This window comes from Salarias fasciatus, chromosome 12 (assembly GCF_902148845.1).
Source record: "Salarias fasciatus chromosome 12, fSalaFa1.1, whole genome shotgun sequence".
Classification (NCBI taxonomy): Eukaryota; Metazoa; Chordata; class Actinopteri; order Blenniiformes; family Blenniidae; genus Salarias; species Salarias fasciatus.
Window position 1 is genome coordinate 31,084,172 of NC_043756.1, and position 23,847 is coordinate 31,108,018.

Consider the following 23,847-nt stretch of genomic DNA (forward strand, 5'->3'; position numbering starts at 1 on the left):
TGGGGGGGCTGTGCTGTGTTCTCCTGTGGGGGGGGGCTGTGCTGGGTTCTCCTGTAGGGGGGGCTGTGCTGGGTTCTCCTGTGGGGGGGGCTGCGCTGGGTTCTCCTGTGGGGGGGGGCTGTGCTGGGTTCTCCTGTGGGGGGGGGGCTGTGCTGGGTTCTCCTGTGGGGGGGGGCTGTGCTGGGTTCTCTTGTGGGGGGGGCTGTGCTGGGTTCTCCTTTAGGGGGCGCTGTGCTGGGTTCTGCTGTGGGGGGGGTTTGCTGGGTTCTGCTGTGGGGGGGGTTTGCTGGGTTCTGCTGTGGGGGGCGCTGTCTTGTTAACAGTCTGAAGGAACGGTGTTGTGAAGAGTTGTGTCCTTTATGGAGTCAATGAAGTCTTGAGTCTTCAGGAGCTGAAGAGGCAGATTGATGATGAACCCTCCGGTCTGGAGCCGTGAGGAGGCTGAACTCCGACCCGGGTCTCCCGGGAACCATGGTGAGCCCGGTAACGGAGCAGTCGGTCCTGGTCGGGATGAGCTGCCGGCGCGTTGGGATGGTGATCAGGCTCCGTCACCAGGAAGGAAACACCAGCTGTTGATGTTGACATGTGTACTTGTGGCGGGGACGATTGTTGGCGTGTTGGAGCAGGTCCCAGTCCCAGTCCCAGTCCCAGCCTGGCCGCCCGTCCCGCTCTGTGGACATGAAGCCGCCACATCAAGAGCGTCCTTGTTGCCACGGGGCTCTTTAGCAGCTAGCATGTAGCACGGCTCGGAGTCGTACCGACACCGGCGTCGGTGTTCTGTCGATCTGAGGTTCTGGATCAGGCCTGAAGGCAGGCGGTCATTATGTTTTGGTCGACCGGCGTTCCTCCTCTTCACAGACGAGTTATTTATTGACTCGTATCTGAATGTGAGCGGAAGAGCCTGTTCGACCTTTGACCTTGACTCTTTATGGGTAGAGAAGAATGCTCCCTGCTGACTGCAGACTCCTCGAGCAGAAGGCGTTCCTCCGGTTCCTCCTCTCAGCGGCAGAGAGGGCGGGGCTTAATGGGGCTGGGGGCGTGGCTTCACTGGGCCAGGGGCGGGGCTTCACGGGGCCGGGGGCGGGGCCTTCTTCAATGCTTGGGTTCCTGCTCGCTCCACTCTTCCTACTCTTCCTTTTTCTTGCTGCTCCAGACGGAAGCTCGTACCTCCGTTAGCGGTTTCCTCTCGGTGTTTACGAGGGAAAAACGAGCCTGTTGAATATTCAGCCCTCATTTCCCCTCCAGTCAACACGCTCCGGAGGTTTCTCTCCTGTCCGGTGGAAACTGAGCCGTGACGTTTGTGTTCTCTCCAGAAGAAAGACCCTTTCCACCCCCCAACCCCCAAGATCAACCAATGCCGCCCCCTGGTGGGCACAGAGTAGAACTGTGAATTAAATTAGAACTACATGAGAACACGATGGAAGATGGCCTTCATCAGTCCAGGGATGATCTGGATCTGAACCGTGTCAGACACGGCTGGAGTCTGTCAGCAGCTTGACCTCTGACCCCTGCCGGCTTCACTGCGGCTCTCTGGTGTGGATCAGCAGCTGGAAGCACGTCAAGGAGGAGGAGTTATTTACGCCTCAGCTGATCAGATTCAGATGTTCAGTTGTGAAATATGAACATTTCAGTGGAATTCAGAGAATTTTGTGAACTCTGTTGGTTTAGTTCCAGTTTAATGAAGTTATTTCAGTAGATTTCATTCTTGTTTTTGGTGATAAGACAGACGGGCTGGCCTTGTTCCCTTCAGCACCTCAACTTTTAACTGTCGGATGGTTCAAATTCCACTTTTGTGAAACTGTTTACAATTAAAATACATGCTTCAGCTAAAAGATTCAGAATAAATTAGGTTTGTGCATTAAAGTGTTAAAGATTTTTGTGGGCTTAATTACAACTTCACAAATGATGCGATTAACTACAGTCAGATTTACGATTAGTTATAATTTTGATCGTTTGAAAGCACCAGCTTAACGTTTCAGGGCAGAATTGAAGCGATGAGTGCGTCTCTGTGCCTGCTGTTTGCTGAAGCTGGACCTGTGTGTGAGGAGCAACACACACACACACACACACACACACACACACACACACACACACACACACACACACACACACACACACACACACACACACACACTCGGCCTGCAGCTTGTCGTTCCGGGTGCAGTGGTCTCTGGAGCGGCTGGTCTGGGATCATTCCTCGGTCTCGGTTCAGGCGGAACTCTTCAGGTTCGCCTCTGGAGGGCGCCACAGAGCCGGAGCCGCGACCTTTCCTTTCCTCGCCGCTTGTTGACTCTTGAAACAGCAGGCGGCCTCGCTGTAACGACACACCTGACCTCAGCTCTGTTGTTGCAGGCGGCTGTTGTCAAAATACAGTCGACATTAAAACCGAATCGTCCTTCGTATCTGGTCAGATTACTGGTTTGGGTTTGGATGAAGTTTGAGTTTTGTATTAATTCTTATCAGATTGTTCTTTTCAGATGAAAATTGGGCGATCAATCCCATGACGCTTTGGGGTTGTGACGGATTTGTCGGCTTGATTTTTCAAGCCGGGTTTCTTTTGGAACTTTGTCAGTAAATAAGGATTCCCTCCAGAGTTCCACTGAGTCTTGCTGGTTCTCTTCTCTGCCTTGTCACATTTCCACCTGATCTAACTGACACCTGTGCAGAATTCTGGGAACCGGTCCAGAGCGGTGTTTACATGCAGTCTGAATCCTGAACTGGTTTCACCGCTTCTCCCTCCCGTCTGCCGTTTACCTCCTGGAGACAGTGTGATCGAATCAAAAAGTTTCTGAGTGATCATCCGTCTTCTTGTTCTGTATGGAACCGAATGTTGAAGCGTCTCGTTGACTCGACGCTGACAGTGATCCTGACTCTTCCTGATGAAGACCAACCCCGTCATCAAGACGTCCTCGTCTCTTTCAGCCGCCACTAGTCTGATTCTCTGCTGGTCTGAACCGAACGCCGCAGCCGTAACCTGTAAAGGTTTCCCGTGGCGTTGTACCACCGGCGCGTGCTGCATGGCGTCGGCGGTGGTGAACCACGTTGCCTCGCCGCCCCTCCACCTGGAGGCCGGTGCAGGGGCCTGCTCAGCCCGGCAGTCTGGAAGTCCTGTTTCCTCTTATAGGACAGATCGTTTGGCTGTCATCTGAGGAAGTGGTCTAATCTTAGCCGTGGGAGCACGCCGCACGCCGCCGCCGCTCCTCACTGCTGCCCGGGCTGCTGGGTAAAGCCTCCTGCTGCTGTCTGCCGCCTGTGTGGAGTCAGCATGAGAGTCACAGGTAAGCGTCGGGCTGTCGGGAGTCACTGTGGGTTCCAGTCAGTCATACCGACTGTTGGTGTGAATGTTTGGTGACAGAGCAGGACGGAGGTGACAGAGCAGTGTGGAGGCCTCTACCCTGCTCCGTCACCTCCACCCTGCTCCGTCACCTCCACCCTGCGCCGATACCTGAGCCTCAGATAAAGATCCGATGTTGGTTTCTTCACCGTGTGAAAATCTGTGGGACGACTTGTTAGATTGTGCCTGAATTCTTGCCGCTTGCTGACGGCTCCGACTTCCCTTCAGGTATTATTAGAAATCTACAAGGTGGGCTTAAAGTCAGAGGGAAACTGGAGCTCCGTCAGCGTAGCGCTTGTTGGCCGGTGGCGGTTGTTGGCCGGTGGCGGTTGTTGGCCGGTGGCGGTTGTTGGCCGGTGGCGGTTGTTGGCCGGTGGCGGTTGTTGACCGGTGGCGCTTGTTGGCCGGTGGCGGTTGTTGGCCGGTGGCGGTTGTTGGCCGGTGGTGGTTGTTGACTGGTGGTCGTTTTTAGCCGGTGGCAGTTGTTGGCTGGTGTGAAGTACAGTTTAAAAATCAGCTACTTTCATCCTTGTGGTTTAAATTTGTCTGTTTCCCTGACGTTTTCACCTTTTTAACATCACGTTGTGTTTTTTGGGTTTTGCCTGTCTCCGTGGCGATCCATTTCCGTGGCGACTTCTGTCTCCGTGGCGACTTCTGTCTCCGTAGCGACTCCGTTTCCGTGGCGACTTCTGTCTCCGTGGCGACTCCGTTTCCATGGCGACTTCTGTCTCCGTGGCGACTCCGTCTCCGTGGCGACTCCGTCTCCGTGGCGACTCCGTCTCCGTGGCGACTCCGTTTCCGTGGCGACTCCGTTTCCGTGGCAACTCCGTTTCCGTGGCGACTTCTGTCTCCGTGGCGACTCCGTTTCCGTGGCGACTTCTGTCTCCGTGGCAACTCCGTTTCCGTGGCGACTCCTGTCTCCGTGGCGACTCCTGTCTCCGTGGCGACTCCTGTCTCCGTGGCGACTCCTGTCTCCGTGGCGACTCCGTTTCCGTGGCGACTTCTGTCTCCATGGCAACTCCGTTTCCGTGGCGACTCCTGTCTCCGTGGCGACTCCTGTCTCCGTGGCGACTCCGTTTCCGTGGCGACTCCTGTCTCTGTGGCGACTCCTGTAGCGTCCAGCCTGACTGCTTTTCTGTGAGCTACCTTCAAGTGTCGCCGTGTTTTAGTTTCCGCTGTTCCTGGTCAACGGCCCAGGAAGTACCGGACGTCTTCAAGCTGGACGCTTCAGTTAAGCTGAGTTGAGTCGGAGCAGCTCCGCACTGCTGAAGCACCACCTGGTGGCAGGAAACGGTGTTACAGTGCTGGATTAAAGGATGTGAAAAAACAGCCAGGCGTAAAAAATCCCGTCAGACTGAGGGAATTAGATCTGACTGAAGACGTCCTCCTGTCTGTCTGTGGGCTGTCTGACCTCTGCCCCCCCTGCAGGTTTGGAGCGGGACACGTGGAACATGTTGGGTCAGTCTCCTGTCCGCTCGGTGTGTCTGCATGGAGTCCAGCTCCTCCGCTGCTTTAACATGTGTGAACATCTGGATGTGATTTAAAAAGGCTCCATGATGGGGGGGATGGGGGGGGGGGGGGGCGTCCACCAGGGGGCAGCAGTGTCCCTGTGAAGGGTGATGAGCAGAGCAGAAGAAGAGGGTGTTGTGGCTCATAATGCTGCTGAGCTGAGTGAACCCCCCCCCCCACCCCCCCCTGCTGTCAGACTGACTGCCTCCTCTGTCTCCCCCGGTTGCAGGTTGCCGTTGCCGGTTGCAGGTTGCCGGTTGCATGCCCCCCTGGACCCCCTGCATGGCCGTTGCATGACTGCAGTGAGTCTCGCTGCTGGACTGAGCGTGCACGAGCGGCTGGCATGGCTCAAACTGTGCACGTGAATGGAGGAGGCCCAGGTCACCAAGGTCACCCAGGTAACACCCCTGCCCTGCCGCGGCAAAGTACTTACTTTATTACTTTACTCCTATTACTTTATTACTCCTTCTGAGAGCAGCAAAGGCACATTGTCACCCCGACTGCTCTTCCTCCTCCTCCTCCTCTTCCTCTTCCTCCTCCTCCTCCTCAGTGGGTCTGAAGCTCTGTTTACAGAACAATGTTTTTCGTTTTTGTAATTTCTCGTCTCCATGGTAACGTCCTGAAAACAACGTTTCCACACAAACAGCAGAGACACTGAAAATGGTGTAGTTACCATGATGGGCCACAGGTTGGCGCCGTTTTACCCGTTTCTATGGTGACAGTGTTTTTCGAAAAGTTCCGCTTCGCGAGCCGTTTCTAAAACGCCTGGAGAAGCTCCAGCTGTTCACAGCTGGGGAGGAGGTTTCGCTCAGGTGAGGAACGGCGGTGGCGGTGGCGGCGGCGGCGAGCACTCACACCTGCAGACGGATCACATTCCTGCCGGGCCTAACGGGGATGGGGGGCGAGTCTCCGTCCGTCCAAATCCTCTCAGGAATGTGCAGCATGCAGGACAGATGTGCTCACAGCTCGCCGCCACCGCCGCCGGCAGGCTGACTCCAGAGGTTTTGATTCCAGCAGTCAGGCGAGTCGGTTCGATTCTCAAATATCACTTTTCCTCGGAGCCGGTTTCCGTCCGTCTTTCGCTGGAGGCGGTGCGTTCCGGTTCCGGTCCGGAGGCACCGCAGCGCCGTCACTCCGGTGGGTCTGCGGTCAGCTGCGACTCCGCCAGAAGGGGGCGCCAGATCTCACTGTCTCCAGGCCAAACACAACAGAAAACCTGCTGAACGCAGTAACGACCAGCGCAGACCTCGTCGCTGGAGAAACTCGTGTTAAAACCATGAACAGCCCATAATCACACAACTGAAGGCAGCGCGACAGGCTCGTCACAAACGTCATCACAGCCGCAACGAACATATCCATACTGCCATGACCCATGAGCAACCAAACACCCAAACACCCTGCTGTCAATAAATTGATTAGGACATTTGGTTGCATTGAAAAGACCTGCTGACCTGCAGTCACCGTGCATCAACCTGACGGCTGGAAATCCTCCCAACCTGGCAACACAGAGCGGTTTATACCTGCAGAGTTCCAGAGTTCCAGGCTCTGGGCGTTTTTTGTGCGGTTTTGGTGTTGTTTGACTTCCCTCTTCATTCTTCTGTGTGATGATTAGAGCACGTTGTTTCTCATGTGTTCTGCTTTTAGAATAAAAATAAAAGAATGTCGAGGCAAAAACACAACACAGATTTTATTTTGAATTCAGTTTTATTTTGAAATACGCATCGACTGTCTTCCCGGCGGACTGAGACTGAGGGATCCTCCGGGTGTCTGGACCTCAGTGGGGCTGAGTCGGGCGTCCGTCCTCCAGGTGTCTGAGCTGTTCCCGGCTCTGGACGTCTCCAGCAGGACAGAGCGGCCCCTGTGGCCCTCCTGACCTCCTGACCTCCTGCTGCTCATTGACAGCCTCTGAAGTGGTCCTTTTTGAGCGGCGGTCCTGGTACCAGTCCGTCCCCCTCCCTCTGTGCTCCGATGGAGACGGGGGACCCGGCGGACTGAGGTGGTCATTGTGTCTGCTCCCTGACGCTCTTCACTGTCTTCACATGAGCGCCGGTGGATGAAGTGTGAAGCGTCTCGCTGGCGGATAAAGGACGGATTGTCTCCAGGGCGAACACAGCTCCCATTCAGCCCCAGCTACTTCATTTACTCTGCATTGTCCCACGGCTGGAGACACACACACACACACACACACACACACACACACACACACACACACACACACACACACACACACACACACACACACACACTTTATCCTGTTGAATGTGGGATGATCTGGGATCCAAACTGCAGAAGGAACTAGTTAGCTTAGCATCAATGCTAAAGACTGAAAACGAGCTTTTTTCAAATATCAGTAAAGTTTATCCTCCCACTGCTCAAAAACTGAATCCTGTCATGAAGAATCTGTTTATTTGGTGAAAATATTAAGTTTGTGTTGGCTTTTTGTCCAGACCAAACAAACTCTGGAAATCTGGTTTTGAAATGAAGTAAATATGAGGTGCAGTACCTCTCAGCACCACAGGGGGCACTGTGGGTGAAAACAGGTGAAGATGACCCCAGCCAGAGGTCCTGCTGTTTGAAATCCATGAAGAACCCGTTCAGGTCAGCAGCAGGTTTTTAATCTGGTCTTGCTGAGATGTTCTGTTGGAGCGGCTCTGCTCAGGACCAAGCTAACGTGCTAAATGACGCCGTTTTTAGAACGATATCGTGTGCGAGTGGAACGAAGCGTTTTAACTTGAAATGTGGCGCAAAGAAAGGGGGGCGGGGCAGGGGACGGGGCCAAACACCACCTGAGGAGCAGTCCTCACGTTTTAATGCAGCAGCATGAAGGTGAGGTGTGTGTTCTGTCTGGAGGAGCACTGTGGGAACCCGTTCCGTTCACATGACCACATTTACACTGTTTTTAAGCTGTTTTCAGGCCGTTTTTAAGCCTTTATTAAGCTGTTTCTGGGCTGTTTTTAGACTGTCCTGGCTGGTTGTAGGCTGTTTTCTGGCCTCTTTTTAAGCTGTTTTCGGGCTGTTTTCAGGCTGTTTTTGGGGCTGTTTTTGGACTGTCTTGTGGCTGTAATTAGGCTGTTTTCAGGCTGTTTTTGGGGCTGTTTTTGGACTGTCTTGTGGCTGTAATTGGGCTGTTTTGAGGTTGTTTTGAGGACCACGTGCCTCCAAGCGTTTGATGCCGAGTGTCTGGTTCAGCGTTCAGAAGGAAGCACCTGATATGTGGTGTTGTTTTTCATTGCGTCGGGCCGTCGACGCCTCTCAGAAAGCCGTTACAATCGCTGGATCAGGTTTTTTAGGTCATAGGAGAAGAATTTCCCCTCACGCTGCATGTTTGTCATAAAAATGTTGTAAACGGCCGAGAAATTCCAGAGCGGCCGCTGCAGCTCGGCGCGTTGCAGTCGTCAAGTCTTCATTTCCTCCTCCCAGCAGTCGGGAAGCGAGGCGGCGTCCAGGCCGGCGGCGGCAGCCCGAGCAGGGCGGAGCTGCCAGTCGACCTCCCGACGGCGTCGGCAGCACTGCAGGCTGATTGGCTGGTGCTTTGCCGCCGTCTGATCCAGCTTGACTCACGGTCTCAAGGCCACAGTTCGGTTCTTCTGCGTTCAGTCGTTTCTCAGGCATCTCTGACCTCTGACCTCCGACCTCTTCCTGGCCGCTGTGCAGGTCCGGTCACTCTTCTTCACCGTGTCGGTTTCCATCAGCTCGCCGTGGCAGCGTTCAGAGAAGAGTCCAGAACAGCAGCGCCGACCGGTGGTCTGGCATGCTCGCTGCATCAATTCACTTTTTCAGCCGTTCCCGATAAATGCCAAAGTTTTCTGAGACTAAAATGCGAAAAATGATGAGTTTTCTTTTAATTTTCTGTTTCAACCAGTCACGTTGGCCGCGGCAGCCAGACGGCGGCCTCTCGTTCGGCGGCGGTCACATGAGTGCGCCGTGGACTGCCGCCTGGTGATTGGCTGGAAAGGTTTTGGGGCTGGCGGTCCGTCAGACCGGTGTGTCTGCAGTCTTGGCCTGCATCCATGACGTGGATCCTGTTTGTCGTCGGGTTGCATCGTCGTGCTGATTAAACCCTGCCGTGGCTCCGCCCCCTTCTGGTAATCCATCTGGATTTGTTGTGGTCGTCAGGACTCCAGGAGCCTTTCCCAGAATTCCAGTGGTTCAGCCTTTGATGGACGGCTTTGACTTTGTCCCGAAGCGTGGAGAGAATCATGATGTGACCCGGACTGAGGGACCCGTGTCCTCCGGCGGACGGATTTAGAGCGGCGGCCCGGTTCTGCTGTCTCGGCTGCTCTGAATGCTGAAAGGCTTCTGTCAGCTCTAAATTTAAACTTCACGCAGGCAGAACCGTCGGGAGACCTGGAGTCGAGGCCGGAGTCCCAGAGTCCAGACGGGGGTCAGAGAGCAGACGGGGACGGCGGGTGTAGAACAGGCCGGGTCTCTGATCCAGATGTGGCGTCACAGCTGGAGCCGCTGCAGCTGCTCCGGGCGTCGGAGGGTTAAAGCTCCGGCATTCCGCTCTGCCTGCTGAGAGGAACTCTGCCCAGAATGTTCTCTGAGTTGTTGACTTGGCATTCGCACATTTTTGAAACTCTCCTCAGCTGCCGACTTTTCTCAACTCTGACCCTCCAGGAAAGGTTTTCACACGAAGCAGCAGCAGCCGGGAAGACGGCACGTCTCTCTCTCTGTCTCTCTCTCTGTCTCTCTCTCTGTCTCTCTCTCTGTCTCTCTCTCTGTCTCTCTCTCTGTCTCTCTCTCTCTCTCTGTCTTTCTCTCTGTCTCTCTCTCTGTCTCTCTGTCTCTCTCTCTCTGTGTCTCTCTCTCTGTGTCTCTCTCTCTGTGTCTCTCTCTGTGTCTCTCTCTCTGTGTCTCTCTCTCTGTCTCTCTCTCTGTCTCTCTCTCTCTCTGTGTCTCTGTGTCTCTGTGTCTCTGTGTCTCTCTGCCTCTCTGCCTCTCTGCCTCTCTGCCTCTCTGTCCCTCTGTCCCTCTGTCCCTCTGTCTCTCTGTCTCTCTGTCTCTCTGTCTCTCTGTCCCTCTGTCCCTCTGTCCCTCTGTCCCTCTGTCCCTCTGTCCCTCTGTCCCTCTGTCCCTCTGTCCCTCTGTCCCTCTGTCCCTCTGTCCCTCTGTCTCTCTGTCTCTCGGCCAGAACCCAGACTCTGCCCGTTGGGGTTTTGGACCTGGGTCAGTTCGGTATCTGAGTTTGTTGCTCTGCTGTTCTGAATATCAGAGACGTGAAGACTCCGTCCCGTCTGAACACACCGGGCCTCCCAGTCCGCTGACAGATGAGGAAACAGGAAGTGGACCGGGCTGTTGGCTCTCTGTGAGGACGGCTGAGTCCGGGTGGGGGTCCGTTAAATCCTGACGGAGCCGAGTCGCTCTGGAGCCGCTGTCAGGAAACGCCGCTGGGATTGGACTCCAGCCGTGAGACACGCGGACGTGTTCGGACTGTCGGACGTGGCCCGAAGCTGCTATTGGCTGAAGGTTCTGCGCTGCGTCTCCGGCGGTCCGTCTGAAGGACGCCTGCTCTGGGAGCCGCTGGAAACGCAACTTTTTACAGAAGTTGCAAAGTGGAACTTTTTGAAAATGATTCATGTGGACTGTTGAAACAAGACTTTTTGAAAACGCTCGGGCTCCGTTCAGTTCGACGGCAGAAGTCCTGCTACGTCCCCCCGACCATGTCCTGCCTACTGCGTCCCCGCCTTGAATCCGCCGTGTCCCCCCTGCGTCCCCCCACCCCCCCCGACCCCCGCCGTGTCCCTTTCCATTGTCTGGTGCTGCGCTGGCGGCTCGGCCGCTGGGGGGACAGGGGACGGGGGACCTGGCCGTTCGGCCCTTCTCTCCCACGGGGGACGGTGGACGGAGGACGGAGGACGGGGGACGGCTGGAGGTCAGACTTCCTGCACAGGACTGCGGCTGCTTCTGCTCCAGATTTTCTTCATTCCAGGAGTTAAAAAAACAGGACACACCTTTTTCCAAGGAAGCGGAGAAAATAACAGGCGGCTCCTTGTTTCCAGAGAGAAGTGTGTCCAACTCCAGAGACATTTCATTCAGGACGAGGTCTCCAGTTAACATGAATCCTGTCCTCACTGCTGTTTGAGACGTCCAGAGTTCAGATGGACTGTTTGTCCTCTTTAAAACTCTTCACGCAGTAATTTCCGCTCTTCGCTCGTAAAGGTGATTAAATGTCTCAGATTCACTGTTCTGGCGAACCAGAGCTTTAGAAACGTGTCTTTCTCATCATTATCTCAGCTGGAGTTTGTTTCCAGAACACTGCCGGTCCCTTTCTGGCTGAAACTGAACTGTCATCAGTGTTTCTGTTTCTTCCTCCTGAGTTCAGCTGTGAAGACTCGACCCTCCGTTCAGCCCTGCTCTGCTGTTCATTCTGCCGTTCAGAGCTGTGAAGTGCAGACGGCGTCCTCGTGGGGACGGCGGGTTTATCTGCTCTGTCTTATCAGGGGGGGGGGCCGGGCTGAGCGGAGGACGCGTGCCGTCGGTCCAGAGTTCGTTCAGGGTGTGAAGGACTGTGTTGTTGTGGCCGCCGGCCTCCCCTCCTCCGGCCCGGACGGGGAAGCGCCCGGCTCGGGGCCTCGCGCCATTGGACGAGGCCGCCGTCCAATCGAGTCAGAGCAGCGCTGCCCTCGCTTTACACCAATAGTGGAAGTTTTCCTCCCTCCTTCCTGCCTCTGAGTGGAGAGAGAGAGGAGAGAGAGTGAGAGTGCAGGGCGAGGAGAACCGGCTGGTCGGAGGAGGACGAGGCTGAGACGGAGCGGCGGAGGTGAGTGAAGCTCCGGCCTCGGCCTCCTGACCCCCCCCGCTCCCCCCCGCTCCCCCCCGCCCCCCCGCCCCCGCCGGGCGGACTGGCTGCAGGGGAGGGCCAGCCTGTTTATTTCCAGCCTGTGTTTGCTTTAGCGCTGCAGAGTTCCTGGCATACCAAGAACAAGGCGCTGCATTTAGCGCCGCCGCTCCGGCCTCCGGCGCTCAGACTCGGCTCGGCTTCGCCCGAGGTTTATTTCCGACTCGGGAAATGTGTCCTGTTGTCTTCTCGGTTGGTTTGTTGACATTTGAGTGGATTTTGGACGAGAGAACATCGACTGCCGCCGTCACCCTCAGGACTTTGGAACTGGTCTGATCCCGGCTGTGTAAACAATCAGCTGACGAGTCGGAAGCTTCTGAACACCAACAGAGATACGCCGGCGTGCCTCTGCCGCTGAGGGAAACGTTTCGACCCGACACGGTTGGATCAGGCATCGCTCGGGGAGCCCGTTCAGGAGCTTCAGGCTTGTTTGTACTTGTGGAGCTCTTCACCGCTCACCCAGACTCTTTCAGGGGTTCTACTGCGTTTCTTCTGTCGTAAAAGAGCTTTTTTTGGAGGGTTTTTGTTTTTTCCGTCCACTTAAGCCGTTCTCATGTCGTGTTTTTGTGCCGTCTCTTTCAGAAAGAGGACAGACATGTCCCGGCTCGGACGAGGACAGGGACCCCGAGGCGCCCTACTACGTTGAGACTCCCTACGGTTACCAGCTGGACCTGGACTTCCTCAAGTATGTGGATGACATCGAGAGGGGGAACACCATCAGGAAGCTGAGCATCCAGAGGAAGCCCAAAGTGGCGAGACCCTCGGCGGCGCCGCGGAGCAGCACCGGCGGCGGCGCGCAGACTGAATGGACCTCCACGGACTCCCTGTCCTCCTCCAACAGCGACGACAAGCAGTCCCCGGTCTTCTTCAGCTCCAGGCCCCCGGTCGCCGCCCCGCTCACCCCCACCCTGTCCCGGGCCTCCTCTGATCCCCCCGTGCACCAGAATCCCCCGGGCGGCGCCGAGCAGAGGCCGCTGCTGCCGCCGCCGTCGCCCCGCTTCGTCCCCCGGTTCAACCCCCAGGTGGAGAAGACCCTGATGGAGACCCGGCGCCGCCTGGAGCAGGAGCGCCTGCTGCTGCAGCCGCTTGGCGAGCCGCCGGCGCCGCGGCGCCGCCTGGCCAGCTTCGGCGGGATGGGCTCCAGCAGCTCCCTGTCCTCCTACTCGGGCTCCGTGGCTCCCGGCGCCCAGCCGCCCCTCCCCCTCAACGGCGCCCTCGCCAACGGAGAGTACAGCCTGTACTACCCCCAGTCGGTGGGCGGCTCGCTGCGCCACAGCCCCCTGAGCTCGGGCGTGGCCACGCCGGCGGCCGTCAGCCCGCTGCAGCTGCAGCAGGTCCGGGACCAGATGGTGGTGGCGCTGCGGCGGCTGAAGGAGCTGGAGGAGCAGGCCAGGACCATCCCCATCCTGCAGGTCAAGATCGCCGTGCTGCAGGAGGAGAAGAGGCAGCTGGCCGCTCAGTCCAGGAGTCCCGGCCTTGGAGGCTTCCGGAAGCGCTCCTACAGCGTGGGCAGCGCGGACCAGATGGAGAACCAGGGGCCCGGCCCGAAGGAGCCGGAGCTGCACATCCTGGAGCCGGAGGCGCCGGAGCAGAGCGCCCGGCGCCTGCAGGAGTTCCGCCGTCTGACCGCCGAGGTCCACGCTCTGGAGAAGACCAGCCAGGAGACCGGTCTGAGCGAGCCCTCGCCTCAGCACCGGGACCAGAACCAGGCCCGGCTGAGGTCCACCGGAACGGTGACGGACGAGAACATGACCAGCCTTCCCGCCACTGAGAGCAAACCCCAACAGGAGCGCCGTCTGCGGGATGCAGGGGTCGCCACGGAGCGGCCGGAGACCCGGAGCGCCGCCGTGGGCGTGACGGAGGCCATGCTGGGCCTGAGCAGCGAGGCGGAGAAGGAGCTGGAGCTGCAGCAGCAGACCGTCGAGGCGCTGAGGGAGACGGTCTACCGGCTGGAGGTGCAGCTGAAGGAGACCACCCACCAGATGGAGATGGCGAAGCTGAAGCTGGAGCTCCAGGCCGCCGGCGGCGCCGGCAGGAAGAAGGCAGACAAAGGCCTGATGGTCCGGCCGGAGACGTACGACGCCGGCGTGGAGGCCCGGGTCCAGACCCACAGCCGGGGCGTCGGGGAACACCTGGAGTTCCGCCACGTCGGGACCGACGGCGCCCCGCAGACCGTCAGCGTGGGCGTGTCCTGCCGGCCCGGCGTGCAGAGCGCCGCCACCGGACCGGCGGTCCCCATGGACCGCTGGGTGGTGCGAGAGCGGCCGGAAGTGAGGGACCAGTGCGTGGGGGGGCGGGTGGAGACGTGCCATCGGCAGGTGGGCGTGGAGCCGAGCGTCTGCGAGGCGGGGGTCAACACGGAGGAGGCGGTGGACGGCCTGGACCTCTGCAGACCGGCGCCGGAGCCCAGCAGGGGGTCCCGGTCGGTGGGCTGCGGGGACTGTTCGGTGGACGTCACCGTCGGTCCCGTCAAGACGCTGGTGTCGCAAGGAACCGACCCAGAGCCCACGAGCAAGGCCGACTGTGGAGTGATGGCGGCCCCCGAGTCGGCGAGCCAACAGACCAACACCGAGACGGAGGTGGTCAGCAGGTCCACCAACACGGCGCCGGCCGTCCTGGTGGACTCCTCCACCGACACGGCGCTGCTCGCCTGCGATAAGGCCACCGGCACGGCGGCCGCCGAGACCAGGACGGTCGCCGTCGGGGACGGACTCGTTAAAGACAGTCATGCCGCGGCAAAGATGCGTTCGATTGGCGTGGGAACCGTCACGGAGGCGGAGTCGGGCCGCGGAAACGCAAGCTCCGCCAGAACCAAAGAGTGCGGCGTGGGCCCGGTGAGCGTCCACCAGAACTTCCTGATCGGCTTGAAAACCCGAACCATAGCGTGCGGTCCGTCCCAGCCGGCGGAGTGGGCGGAGTCGGAGCGGATGGAGCCTCCCCTGAAGCCCGAGGCGCCGCTGCCCGGCGCCGGCGCCGGGCTGGACCACTACATCGAGCGGGTGCAGAAGCTGCTGCAGGAGCAGCAGATGCTGCTGGCGGAGAACTACGGCGAGCTGGCCGAGGCCTTCGGGCAGCCGCAGTCCCAGTTCGGCTCCATCAACAGCCAGCTGGTCCGCACGCTCTCCTCCATCAACTCCGTCATGAGGCACGGCGGCGCCGACGGCGTCCCGGAGCCGCAGGCCGGCGCCACAGGTGAGTCCTGCCTCCTGTTTAGTTTAGTTTAGTTTAGTTTATTGGTTTATTTCTCAGGGACAATGTGTGAAAAACATTCCAGTAACACTTTACTTTGAGCACCCGGTTTAATGCATTAGTAGTTATAAACACGCATACATGATCACAAAGCTTTATAACCCACTGTACAGCACAGGGTCAGGGTCAGGGTTAGGGTCAGGGTCAGGGTGAGGTCCTGGCATTGTGATCATCTATGAATGTTTATAACTGTAGCTACACGTGTTATAATGGCATTATAATGCTTTATGAATGTACTAATCATGTGTTATACAGGGGCGGCTTCAAGTAAAGTGTTGCCAACATTATGTAAAGATGCTTCCCACCAGATTTAGTCTGGGCTGATTTCCATCCATAGTCCCTGAGCAGGTAAATATAAAACATACAAAGTGCTACAATCAGAGTTCTACAATCACTAGAACGTCACTCAATCCCAGTCAGTCTTACAGTCATACCTCAAATTAAAAGACATTAACATTAAAACGGTAAATTACATTCAGTCCGCTCAGAGGACAGAGTCCTGCCTCCTGTCTACCTCAGAGCTGCAGAACCGACACTCCTCCACCTGCTGTTCCAGGAACGCACACACACACACACACACTCACACACACACACACTGCAGACACTCCTGTCTCAGGAGGACCAGGACCAGGATCTGAGTGTCGGGTGTTCCAGGCCACAGTCCTCCAGCATGATGCTCCAGCTGCTCACACTCCTGACTCTCTGGACAGAACTCCGGTTTGAGTCCCGACTTGTGGCGTTTTGTGTGGAGTTTGCATGTTGTTCCTGTGCATGGCCAGGCTTTTCTCTGAAACCAAAATCCTGTTTGAGATGGATGGAGGGATGGAGTAATGAGGGAAACCAATCGGAAGTGAGAATCTCGGTCCTGCAGGTCCCAACGTTACGAGTGTCGATGCGGATTTTTGAAAGAACTGGCAGCAAGAAAGTAAAGCTTTAGAAGGTTCCAGTCAGGTTTCTGAGAACCTGAACCCCAGCCCAACACAAAGACCAGTTTCTCATGGTTCAGGTGAAGAAGAGCCCAACAGGTGAGGCTCTGCTCACTTCTCTGATACCTGCTGGAGTTCAAGTTCTGCTGAATCCCAAACAGGGAGGCCTTCATCCTGGACCTGGTTCTGTTCCTCCTGGACCTGGTTCTGTTCCTCCTGGACCTGGTTCCTCCCTCCTGGCCCTGGTTCCTCCCTCCTGAACCTGGTTCTGCCCTCCTGGACCTAGTTCTGTTCCTACTGGACCTGGTTCCTCCCGACTGGACCTGGTTCCTCCCGACTGGACCTGGTTCCTCCCGACTGGCCCTGGTTCCTCCCTCCTGAACCTGGTTCTGCCCTCCTGGACCTAGTTCTGTTCCTACTGGACCTGGTTCTGCCCTCCTGGACCTGGTTCCTCCCGACTGGACCTGGTTCCTCCCTCCAGGACCTGGTTCCGCCCTTCTGGACCTGGTTCTGTTCCTCCTGGACCTGGTTCTGTTCCTCCTGGACCTGGTTCTGTTCCTCTTGGACCTGGTTCTGTTCCTCCTGGACCTGGTTCCTCCCGACTGGACCTGGTTCCTCCCTCCGGGACCTGGTTCCTCCCTCCGGGACCTGGTTCTTCCCTCCTGGACCTGATTCTCCTCCTCCTGGACCTAGTTCTGTTCCTCCTGGCCCTGGTTCCTCCCTCCTGGACCTGGTTCCTCCCTCCTGGACCTGGTTCTGCCCTCCTGGACCTGGTCTGTTCTCGGTCCCCCGTGCTGTGAACTGAGACCTGATGGGACCAGACAGGCCGGGTCATGTGACCCTGAAGAATGTGGCGAGGCGTTTTGGACGAACACCAACAATGAGCTCATTCGCTCTCCGGCCGGCCGGACGCTCGCTTCTCTTCTGCTGTTTTGGCGGCCCGCCTCTGGCCCCGCCCCCCTGCTGATTCACGGTCCCTCGGGGTTACGTAACGAGGCTCCTGGCCTGCTCAGACTCTGGCCTTGTTTGGAACCAGACCCGCTTCTTCTTCTGGTGACGATATTCCGTCCCTCAGCGGGGTCGTCCAGCAGGAGCTGCAGGGACGGAATGAGACGGATCCAAACACGCCTGAAGACGGGAGACAGGCTGGACTCCGCAGTGACGCCCTTCGCCGCCTGGTGGCAGGAAGTGGTACTGCATCGGCAGCGTCCAGCCCTGACTTGCTGGTGTTTATTAGGAAGGACCTGGTTTCCCGGTAACGATTTCCAGTGAAAATGTTCATTTTCCATTACGTTTTGAGCGTCTGTTTCCATGACGACGGTCCTCAGGACGACTGCCAAGGTGGAACTTTTGGAAAGAGCTCTGGCTCCATCCTGAGGACAAAGGAGAAACTCCGGTCCTGGTCCCAGTCCAGATTCTTCTGGTTCCAGGTCAGATCCTGGTTCTGGACCTAGTTCTCGTGGCCCTGGTCCTGGTTCTCCTGGTCCTGGTACAGTGGTACAGTCCATGTTTACAGTGTGTTGTTCTCAGCAGTGGTTTCAGTATCAAACAGCTCCATCTGGTGGCTCAGCTTGTGAACTACATCATCAGTTTCCTTCTAAACCCTGTGTGTGTTGTGTGTTGTGTGTGTGTTGTGTTTGTGTGTGTGTGTGTGTGTGTGTGTGTGTGTTTCAGAGGCCGCTGGGTGTGTGTGGAGCCAGCGGTCTGATCCTCCCTCACAGCCGCTGACTGCAGCGGAGCAGAAGAGTCGGATGGACCAGCAGATGTCCTCGGCTCTGCACGGTAACAGACCCCCCCTCCACCTGTAGACCCCCCTCCCCCTGTAGACCCCCCCCCCCCCCTGTAGACCCACCTCCCCCTGTAGACCCCCCTCCCCCTGTAGACCCCCCACCTCCACCTGTAGACCCCCCTCCACCTGTAGACCCCCCTCCACCTGTAGACCCCCCCTCCACCTGTAGACCCCCCACCTCCACCTGTAGACCCCCCTCCCCCTGTAGACCCCCACCTCCCCCTGTAGACCCCCCACCTCCACCTGTAGACCCCCCTCCACCTGTAGACCCCGCCTCCACCTGTAGACCCCCCTCCACCTGTAGACCCCCCCTCCACCTGTAGACCCCCCACCTCCCCCTGTAGACCCCCCCTCCACCTGTAGACCCCCCTCCCCCTGTAGACCCCCCACCTCCCCCTGTAGACCCCCCTCCACCTGTAGACCCCCCTCCCCCTGTAGACCCCCCACCTCCACCTGTAGACCCCCCTCCCCCTGTAGACCCCCCCTCCACCTGTAGACCCCCCACCTCCACCTGTAGACCCCCCACCTCCACCTGTAGACCCCCCTCCCCCTGTAGACCCCCCTCCACCTGTAGACCCCCCACCTCCACCTGTAGACCCCCCTCCACCTGTAGACCCCCCACCTCCCCCTGTAGACCCCCCCTCCACCTGTAGACCCCCCACCTCCACCTGTAGACCCCCCACCTCCACCTGTAGACCCCCCTCCCCCTGTAGACCCCCCTCCCCCTGTAGACCCCCCACCTCCACCTGTAGACCCCCCACCTCCCCCTGTAGACCCCCCTCCACCTGTAGACCCCCCTCCCCCTGTAGACCCCCCACCTCCACCTGTAGACCCCCCTCCCCCTGTAGACCCCCCCACCTCCACCTGTAGACCCCCCTCCACCTGTAGACCCCCCTCCCCCTGTAGACCCCCCACCTCCACCTGTAGACCCCCCTCCACCTGTAGACCCCCCCTCCCCCTGTAGACCCCCCACCTCCACCTGTAGACCCCCCTCCCCCTGTAGACCCCCCACCTCCACCTGTAGACCCCCCTCCCCCTGTAGACCCCCCTCCCCCTGTAGACCCCCCACCTCCACCTGTAGACCCCCCACCTCCACCTGTAGACCCCCCTCCCCCTGTAGACCCCCCACCTCCACCTGTAGACCCCCCCTCCACCTGTAGACCCCCCACCTCCACCTGTAGACCCCCCTCCACCTGTAGACCCCCCTCCCCCTGTAGACCCCCCCCTCCACCTGTAGACCCCCCTCCACCTGTAGACCCCCCACCTCCCCCTGTAGACCCCCCTCCCCCTGTAGACCCCCCACCTCCCCCTGTAGACCCCCCTCCACCTGCAGACCCCCCCTCCACCTGTAGCAGTGGTGTGCGCTGGTTTTCAGACCATCACTGAGTTTCATGGTGATGCTGAAATAAGATCAATACGTTTGAAAATGTTCTCATCTTGGAGACCTTTCTGATGTTTTACTGCTGGTGTGATCAGCTGGTCTGAGTTCCTCTGGTCCAGGTCCAGGTCCAGGTCCTGGTCCTGGTCCTGGTCTCACCCTGTCTGAACTCTGGTCCCTCCAGGGGAGCCGGGCGGTCAGAACACTCTGAAGTCCATCATGAAGAAGAAAGATGGCCGCGCCGACGCCGGCGGCACCAAGAAGAACCTGCAGTTCGTCGGAGTGAACGGAGGGTGAGTCCCAGCCTTCCTCTTGACCTCTGACCTTGAGAGTCTGGCTGATGGTGTTCGGGTTTCCTCTCTGCCCTCTGAGCTGCTGGTTTTTAATGATCTGCTCTCTGTCGCCCCCTGTGGCTCAGATATGAGACGACATCCAGCGACGACTCCAGCTCGGAGGACAGCAGCTCCTCTGAGGAGGAGGAGCAGGAGGAAGAGGAGGAGCAGGAGGAAGAGGAGGAGCAGGAGGAAGAGGAGGAGCAGGGCGGATGCAGGAAGGTGGAGGAAGACGGCAGCAGGGAGGAGGTGAAGCCAGAAGAGGAGAAGGACGGAGAGGAAAGTCCTGAGAAGCAGGAGGCCAGAGAGAGGTGAACCTGGACTCTGTAGCTCATACTGACCAACTTTTATTTTGAAAGGTCACGCAGTCATTTTAAAGTTTTTTTTAAACTTGACTTTTTATTGAAAATGGTGTAACAAGGTTTGAAAAATGAGGGATTTAAGTGCAGGAAATGCGTGCTGGTGGATTTTTTTAAAAATCGATGCGGCCCGGTGGTTTGGGACTCCTGGTCCATCTGCGCTACGTGGCGGAGTTAGCATGTTGCTTCAGCAGCTTGATCTCCTTTTTCCCCGCTGGCCAAAAAACCCGTTTAAACCCGCTGATACCCGGCTCCTCCTGCCAGTGCAGACCCGGGTCTGGTCTCCTGCAGACCCGGGTCAGGCGGTGGGGAAGGAGGCGGTTCTGATTGTTAACGGGTCGATCTGCTAGTTCCAGCAGGAAAGAGGTGGTAGAGTTGCTTTCAGGACCCTGACTCTGATCAGGAGGTGGACTTGATCAGGTCCTGGTCCTGATTCTGATCGTGGTCCTGATGCTGGTCTGGCTCTCCCTTTCTCTCCAGGTTCGAGCTCAGTGAGAAGATGTTGGCGTCCTGCAACGTTCTGAAAGTCCACCTGAGTGACCCCAAAGCTGTGAGCAGCAAGGACCTGGTGAGCGCTGCAGGCTGTTCCAGGCTCCGCCCCCCCTGTGATCGGCCCCGCCCCCCCGTGAACCGTGGGTTCCCTCTGAGCGTCTCGTCCGTCCACAGAGATCCAGCCTCAACGCGGTGCAGCACGAGTGGTTCCGGGTGTCCAGCCAGAAGACGGCGGCCGCCGCCGCGGTGGGGGACTTCCTGGGGGCCTTCGCCGCCGTGTCCCCCGCCGTGCTGCGTCACGTGGTCAACATGGCCGACGGCAACGGCAACACGGCGCTGCATTACAGCGTCTCGCACTCCAACTTCCAGGTGGTGAAGAAGCTGCTGGACGCAGGTGAGCGGAGACTTCTGGACGGACTGGAGACGGACCGGAGACCCTGATCGGGACGGACTTCATACGGTGTGTGTGTGTGTGTGTGTGTGTGTGTGTGTGTGTGTGTGTGTGTGTGTGTGTGTGTGTGTGTGTGTGTGTGTGTGTGTGTGTGTGTGTGTGTGTGTGTGTGTGTGTGTGTGTGTGTGTGTGTGTGTGTGTGTGTGTGTGTGTGTGTGTGTGTGTGTGTGTGTGTGTGTGTCAGACGTGTGTAACGTGAACCAGCAGAACAAGGCCGGCTACACGCCCATCATGCTGGCGGCGCTCGCCGCCGTGGAGACGCCGCGGGACATGAGCATCGTGGAGGAGCTGTTCACCAAGGGGGACGTCAACGCCCGGGCCAGCCAGGTCAGTGCCGGAGGTCAAGGGTCGAGTCCCTCTCATCAGGAAACGGGCAGGCGCTCTGCCGCCGCCCAGTGGCGACGGCAGGAAGCGCTTCATCGCAGCTGTCCGTCCGCAGGCCGGCCAGACCGGGCTGATGCTGGCCGTCAGCCACGGCCGGATGGACATGGTGCGCGCCCTGCTGGCTCACGGCGCCGACGTCAACGTCCAGGACGACGAGGGCTCCACGGCGCTGATGTGCGCCAGCGAGCACGGCCACGTGGAGATCGTCAAGCTGCTGCTGGCGCAGCCCGGCTGCGACGCCACGCTCAGCGACAGCGTGAGTGAGGCGGCCGGGGGCGGGGCTTACGTTCCAGTGTTTTTGATGTGGCGCCCCCCGCTGGTCGGCCGCGACGATGAGACCTGATGTTGTCCCGCTCTGTCCTCAGGATGAGAGTAACGCCCTGTCCATCGCTCTGGAAGCAGGACATAAGGACATCGCCGTGCTGCTTTACGCACACGTCAACTTCTCCAAAGCCCAGTCTCCGGTGAGTCCCGGATTTGAACCGTCGCCTTTAGAGGACGGCTTCTTCACGAGCAGGACGTTCCCCTTCAAATGGCTTTGCAATGTGGTTTTCCTGCTTTATTAAACCCCCCCACCCCAACAAACCCCCCTGAGTGAACCTGCTTGGCTCCTGAAGCGGCTCAGTCGCCACCTGGTGGCACCGAGTGGGATTACAACACTCAACCGGTGAAATTCAGAGTATGGATCACCTCACGGTGGTTTGGTGGGTTTCATGCTAACGGTGTGTTAGTGGTATGTTAGTGGTATGCTAGCGGCGTTAGCTGTGTTTTCTGCGTTAGCAGTATTAGCTGTGTTAGCAGCATTAGCAGTGTTTGCAGCATTAGCTAAATTAACTTGGTTAGCGGCATTAGCAGGGTCAGCAGCACTAGCTGTGTTAGCAGCATTAGCAGTGTTTGCAGAATTAGTGAAATTAGCTTGGTTAGCGGCGTTACCAGGGTCAGCAGCGCGAGCTGTGTTGGCTGTGTTAACAGCATTAGCGGCGTTAGCAGTGTTAGCAGTCGTAGCTCTGTTAGCTCATTTTTCAGGTGAAGTATTTGCCGTGTCACTTTCCGGTGATTCGTCTCTCGTAGGGAACGCCGCGCCTCGGCAGGAAGACGTCCCCGAGTCCCACCCGGAGGAGCATGTTCGACTAAACTCCGCCCTCCTCCACCCACAAACCCCCACTGCTGCTAGACAAGGGACTTCCTCCCAATCAACCAATGAGATTCCTGCGTTCGTGTCAGATGATGAATGTAGCGGCTGAAGCACTGGAGCTCTGCTAACCCCATGTTCTCCCTGCTCCTGCTCTCTGTTGATCATTGTAGAGCGCCGAGGCGTGTGGAGTTGTGATTTCTGGAGGAATCACTTCCTGAGTGTAAATAATCCTGATTAATCCGATTCTCTGGATGGAGTCGATCAGCGTCTGGACCTCCGCTTTTATATGAATCCTTTGTATTTAAACACAAATCAGTATTTTGAATATTTGCTGTAACGACTTATTGATCGGTGAAGTGATGTATTTATCGGAGCCTAGTTTTTCCAGACGGTGGACGTTCTCCGTGTGATGGACGTTCTCCGTGTGATGGACGTTCTCCGTGTGGTGGACGTTCTCCTGTGTGGTGGACGTTCTCCGTGTGGTGGACGTTCTCCGTGTGGTGGACGTTCTCCGTGTGGTGGACGTTCTCCCGTGTGGTGGACGTTCTCCGTGTGGTGGACGTTCTCCTGTGTGGTGGACGTTCTCCGTGTGGTGGACGTTCTCCGTGTGGTGGACGTTCTCCCGTGCGGTGGACGTTCTCCGGACGGTTCTCCCACTGCCTCTCTGCTGTAACATTCAGTATTCAGAGCTGCTGACTTTCATCTTCCAGTGAGAATTGAAGTGCCTGAATCGTTTTATGTAACAAACATTCATTAAAGACTTTAAATCCAGCCGTCGTCTCGTGTTTCTCTCAGCAGTTTACTTCTCGGATTTCACAAACTCCAACAGATTAGATGATTTCTACTCGTTCAAAGGTTTCAGAGAAACGTAGAGCTCAAAGTCCCCAGCAGAGGAATGAGAGGAACACCTGGAGAACGGTTCTACAGAAAGTCTCCTCTGTTCATGTTCCCGTTGAAACAAAGACGAATTGAAACTCTGACAAATTAACGTTTGAAACCAGTTGAAAGAAGAAAGTCTTTAAAGCGATACTTCAACATTTTGGCAAATTGGCCCATCTAGGGCAATTCGGTAGTCATTTAGAACAGCCTACTTACTTTTTTGTGAGGGCGAGTTGTTTATTCAGCGGTGGGTCTGAGGAGAGCTTCACGGCGGACATAATGGAAGTGGACGGTACAGTTGCTTCCCTCGTCAAACTCATCAAATCCACAATCCAACAACCCCAAAACACTCGGGTGGACACGTTATAATCCGCACATTCACTACGCTGTGAAACACCAACAAATAATATTGTAGCGTTACGACATTGAAGCAAATACTGGGAACTACTTTTTCTTTTTAAATCACTACGCCCAGACGCCATGTTTAGTAAGTAGTTCCGTTTTAGCAATCTTCGCAAAAAACGCTCAATCTCGTAATTTTGCATTAATATTTCACAGCGTAGTGAATGTGCGGATTATAACGTGTCCACCTTGGATTGTGTATTTAATGAGTTTGACGAGGGAAGCAACTGTACCGTCCACTTCCATTATGTCCGCCGTGAAGCTCTCCTCAGACCCACCGCTGAATAAACAACAGCTCGCCCTCACAAATAAAGTAAGTAGGCTGTTCTAAATGACTACCGAATTGCCCGAGATGGGCCAATTTGCCAAAATGTTGAAGTATCGCTT

General features: G+C 57.2%; 1 protein-coding gene across 5 annotated transcripts in view; it reads left to right on the top strand.

The window, feature by feature from the left end:
* kank1a (KN motif and ankyrin repeat domains 1a) overlaps positions 1–22,950 on the top strand; it is a 33,843-nt gene extending 10,893 nt beyond the window's left edge. The window contains exons 2-13 of one of the 5 annotated variants that reach the window (XM_030105523.1): positions 5,073–5,241; positions 12,267–14,876; positions 17,534–17,641; positions 19,211–19,319; positions 19,445–19,669; positions 20,198–20,285; positions 20,384–20,444; positions 20,493–20,603; positions 20,845–20,987; positions 21,100–21,300; positions 21,410–21,508; positions 22,116–22,950. In XM_030105523.1, coding sequence (XP_029961383.1) covers positions 5,187–5,241; positions 12,267–14,876; positions 17,534–17,641; positions 19,211–19,319; positions 19,445–19,669; positions 20,198–20,285; positions 20,384–20,444; positions 20,493–20,603; positions 20,845–20,987; positions 21,100–21,300; positions 21,410–21,508; positions 22,116–22,178 — 3,873 coding nt within the window. In that variant the 5' untranslated portion in view covers positions 5,073–5,186 and the 3' untranslated portion in view covers positions 22,179–22,950. Of the gene's footprint in view, positions 1–3,250; positions 3,279–4,757; positions 4,793–5,061; positions 5,242–11,536; positions 11,607–12,266; positions 14,877–17,533; positions 17,642–19,210; positions 19,320–19,444; positions 19,670–20,197; positions 20,286–20,383; positions 20,604–20,844; positions 20,988–21,099; positions 21,301–21,409; positions 21,509–22,115 lie in introns of those variants that run through there. The other 4 variants (XM_030105524.1, XM_030105522.1, XM_030105521.1 and 1 more) reach the window with 4 other exon arrangements.
* The last annotated feature ends 897 nt before the right edge of the window (positions 22,951–23,847 follow it).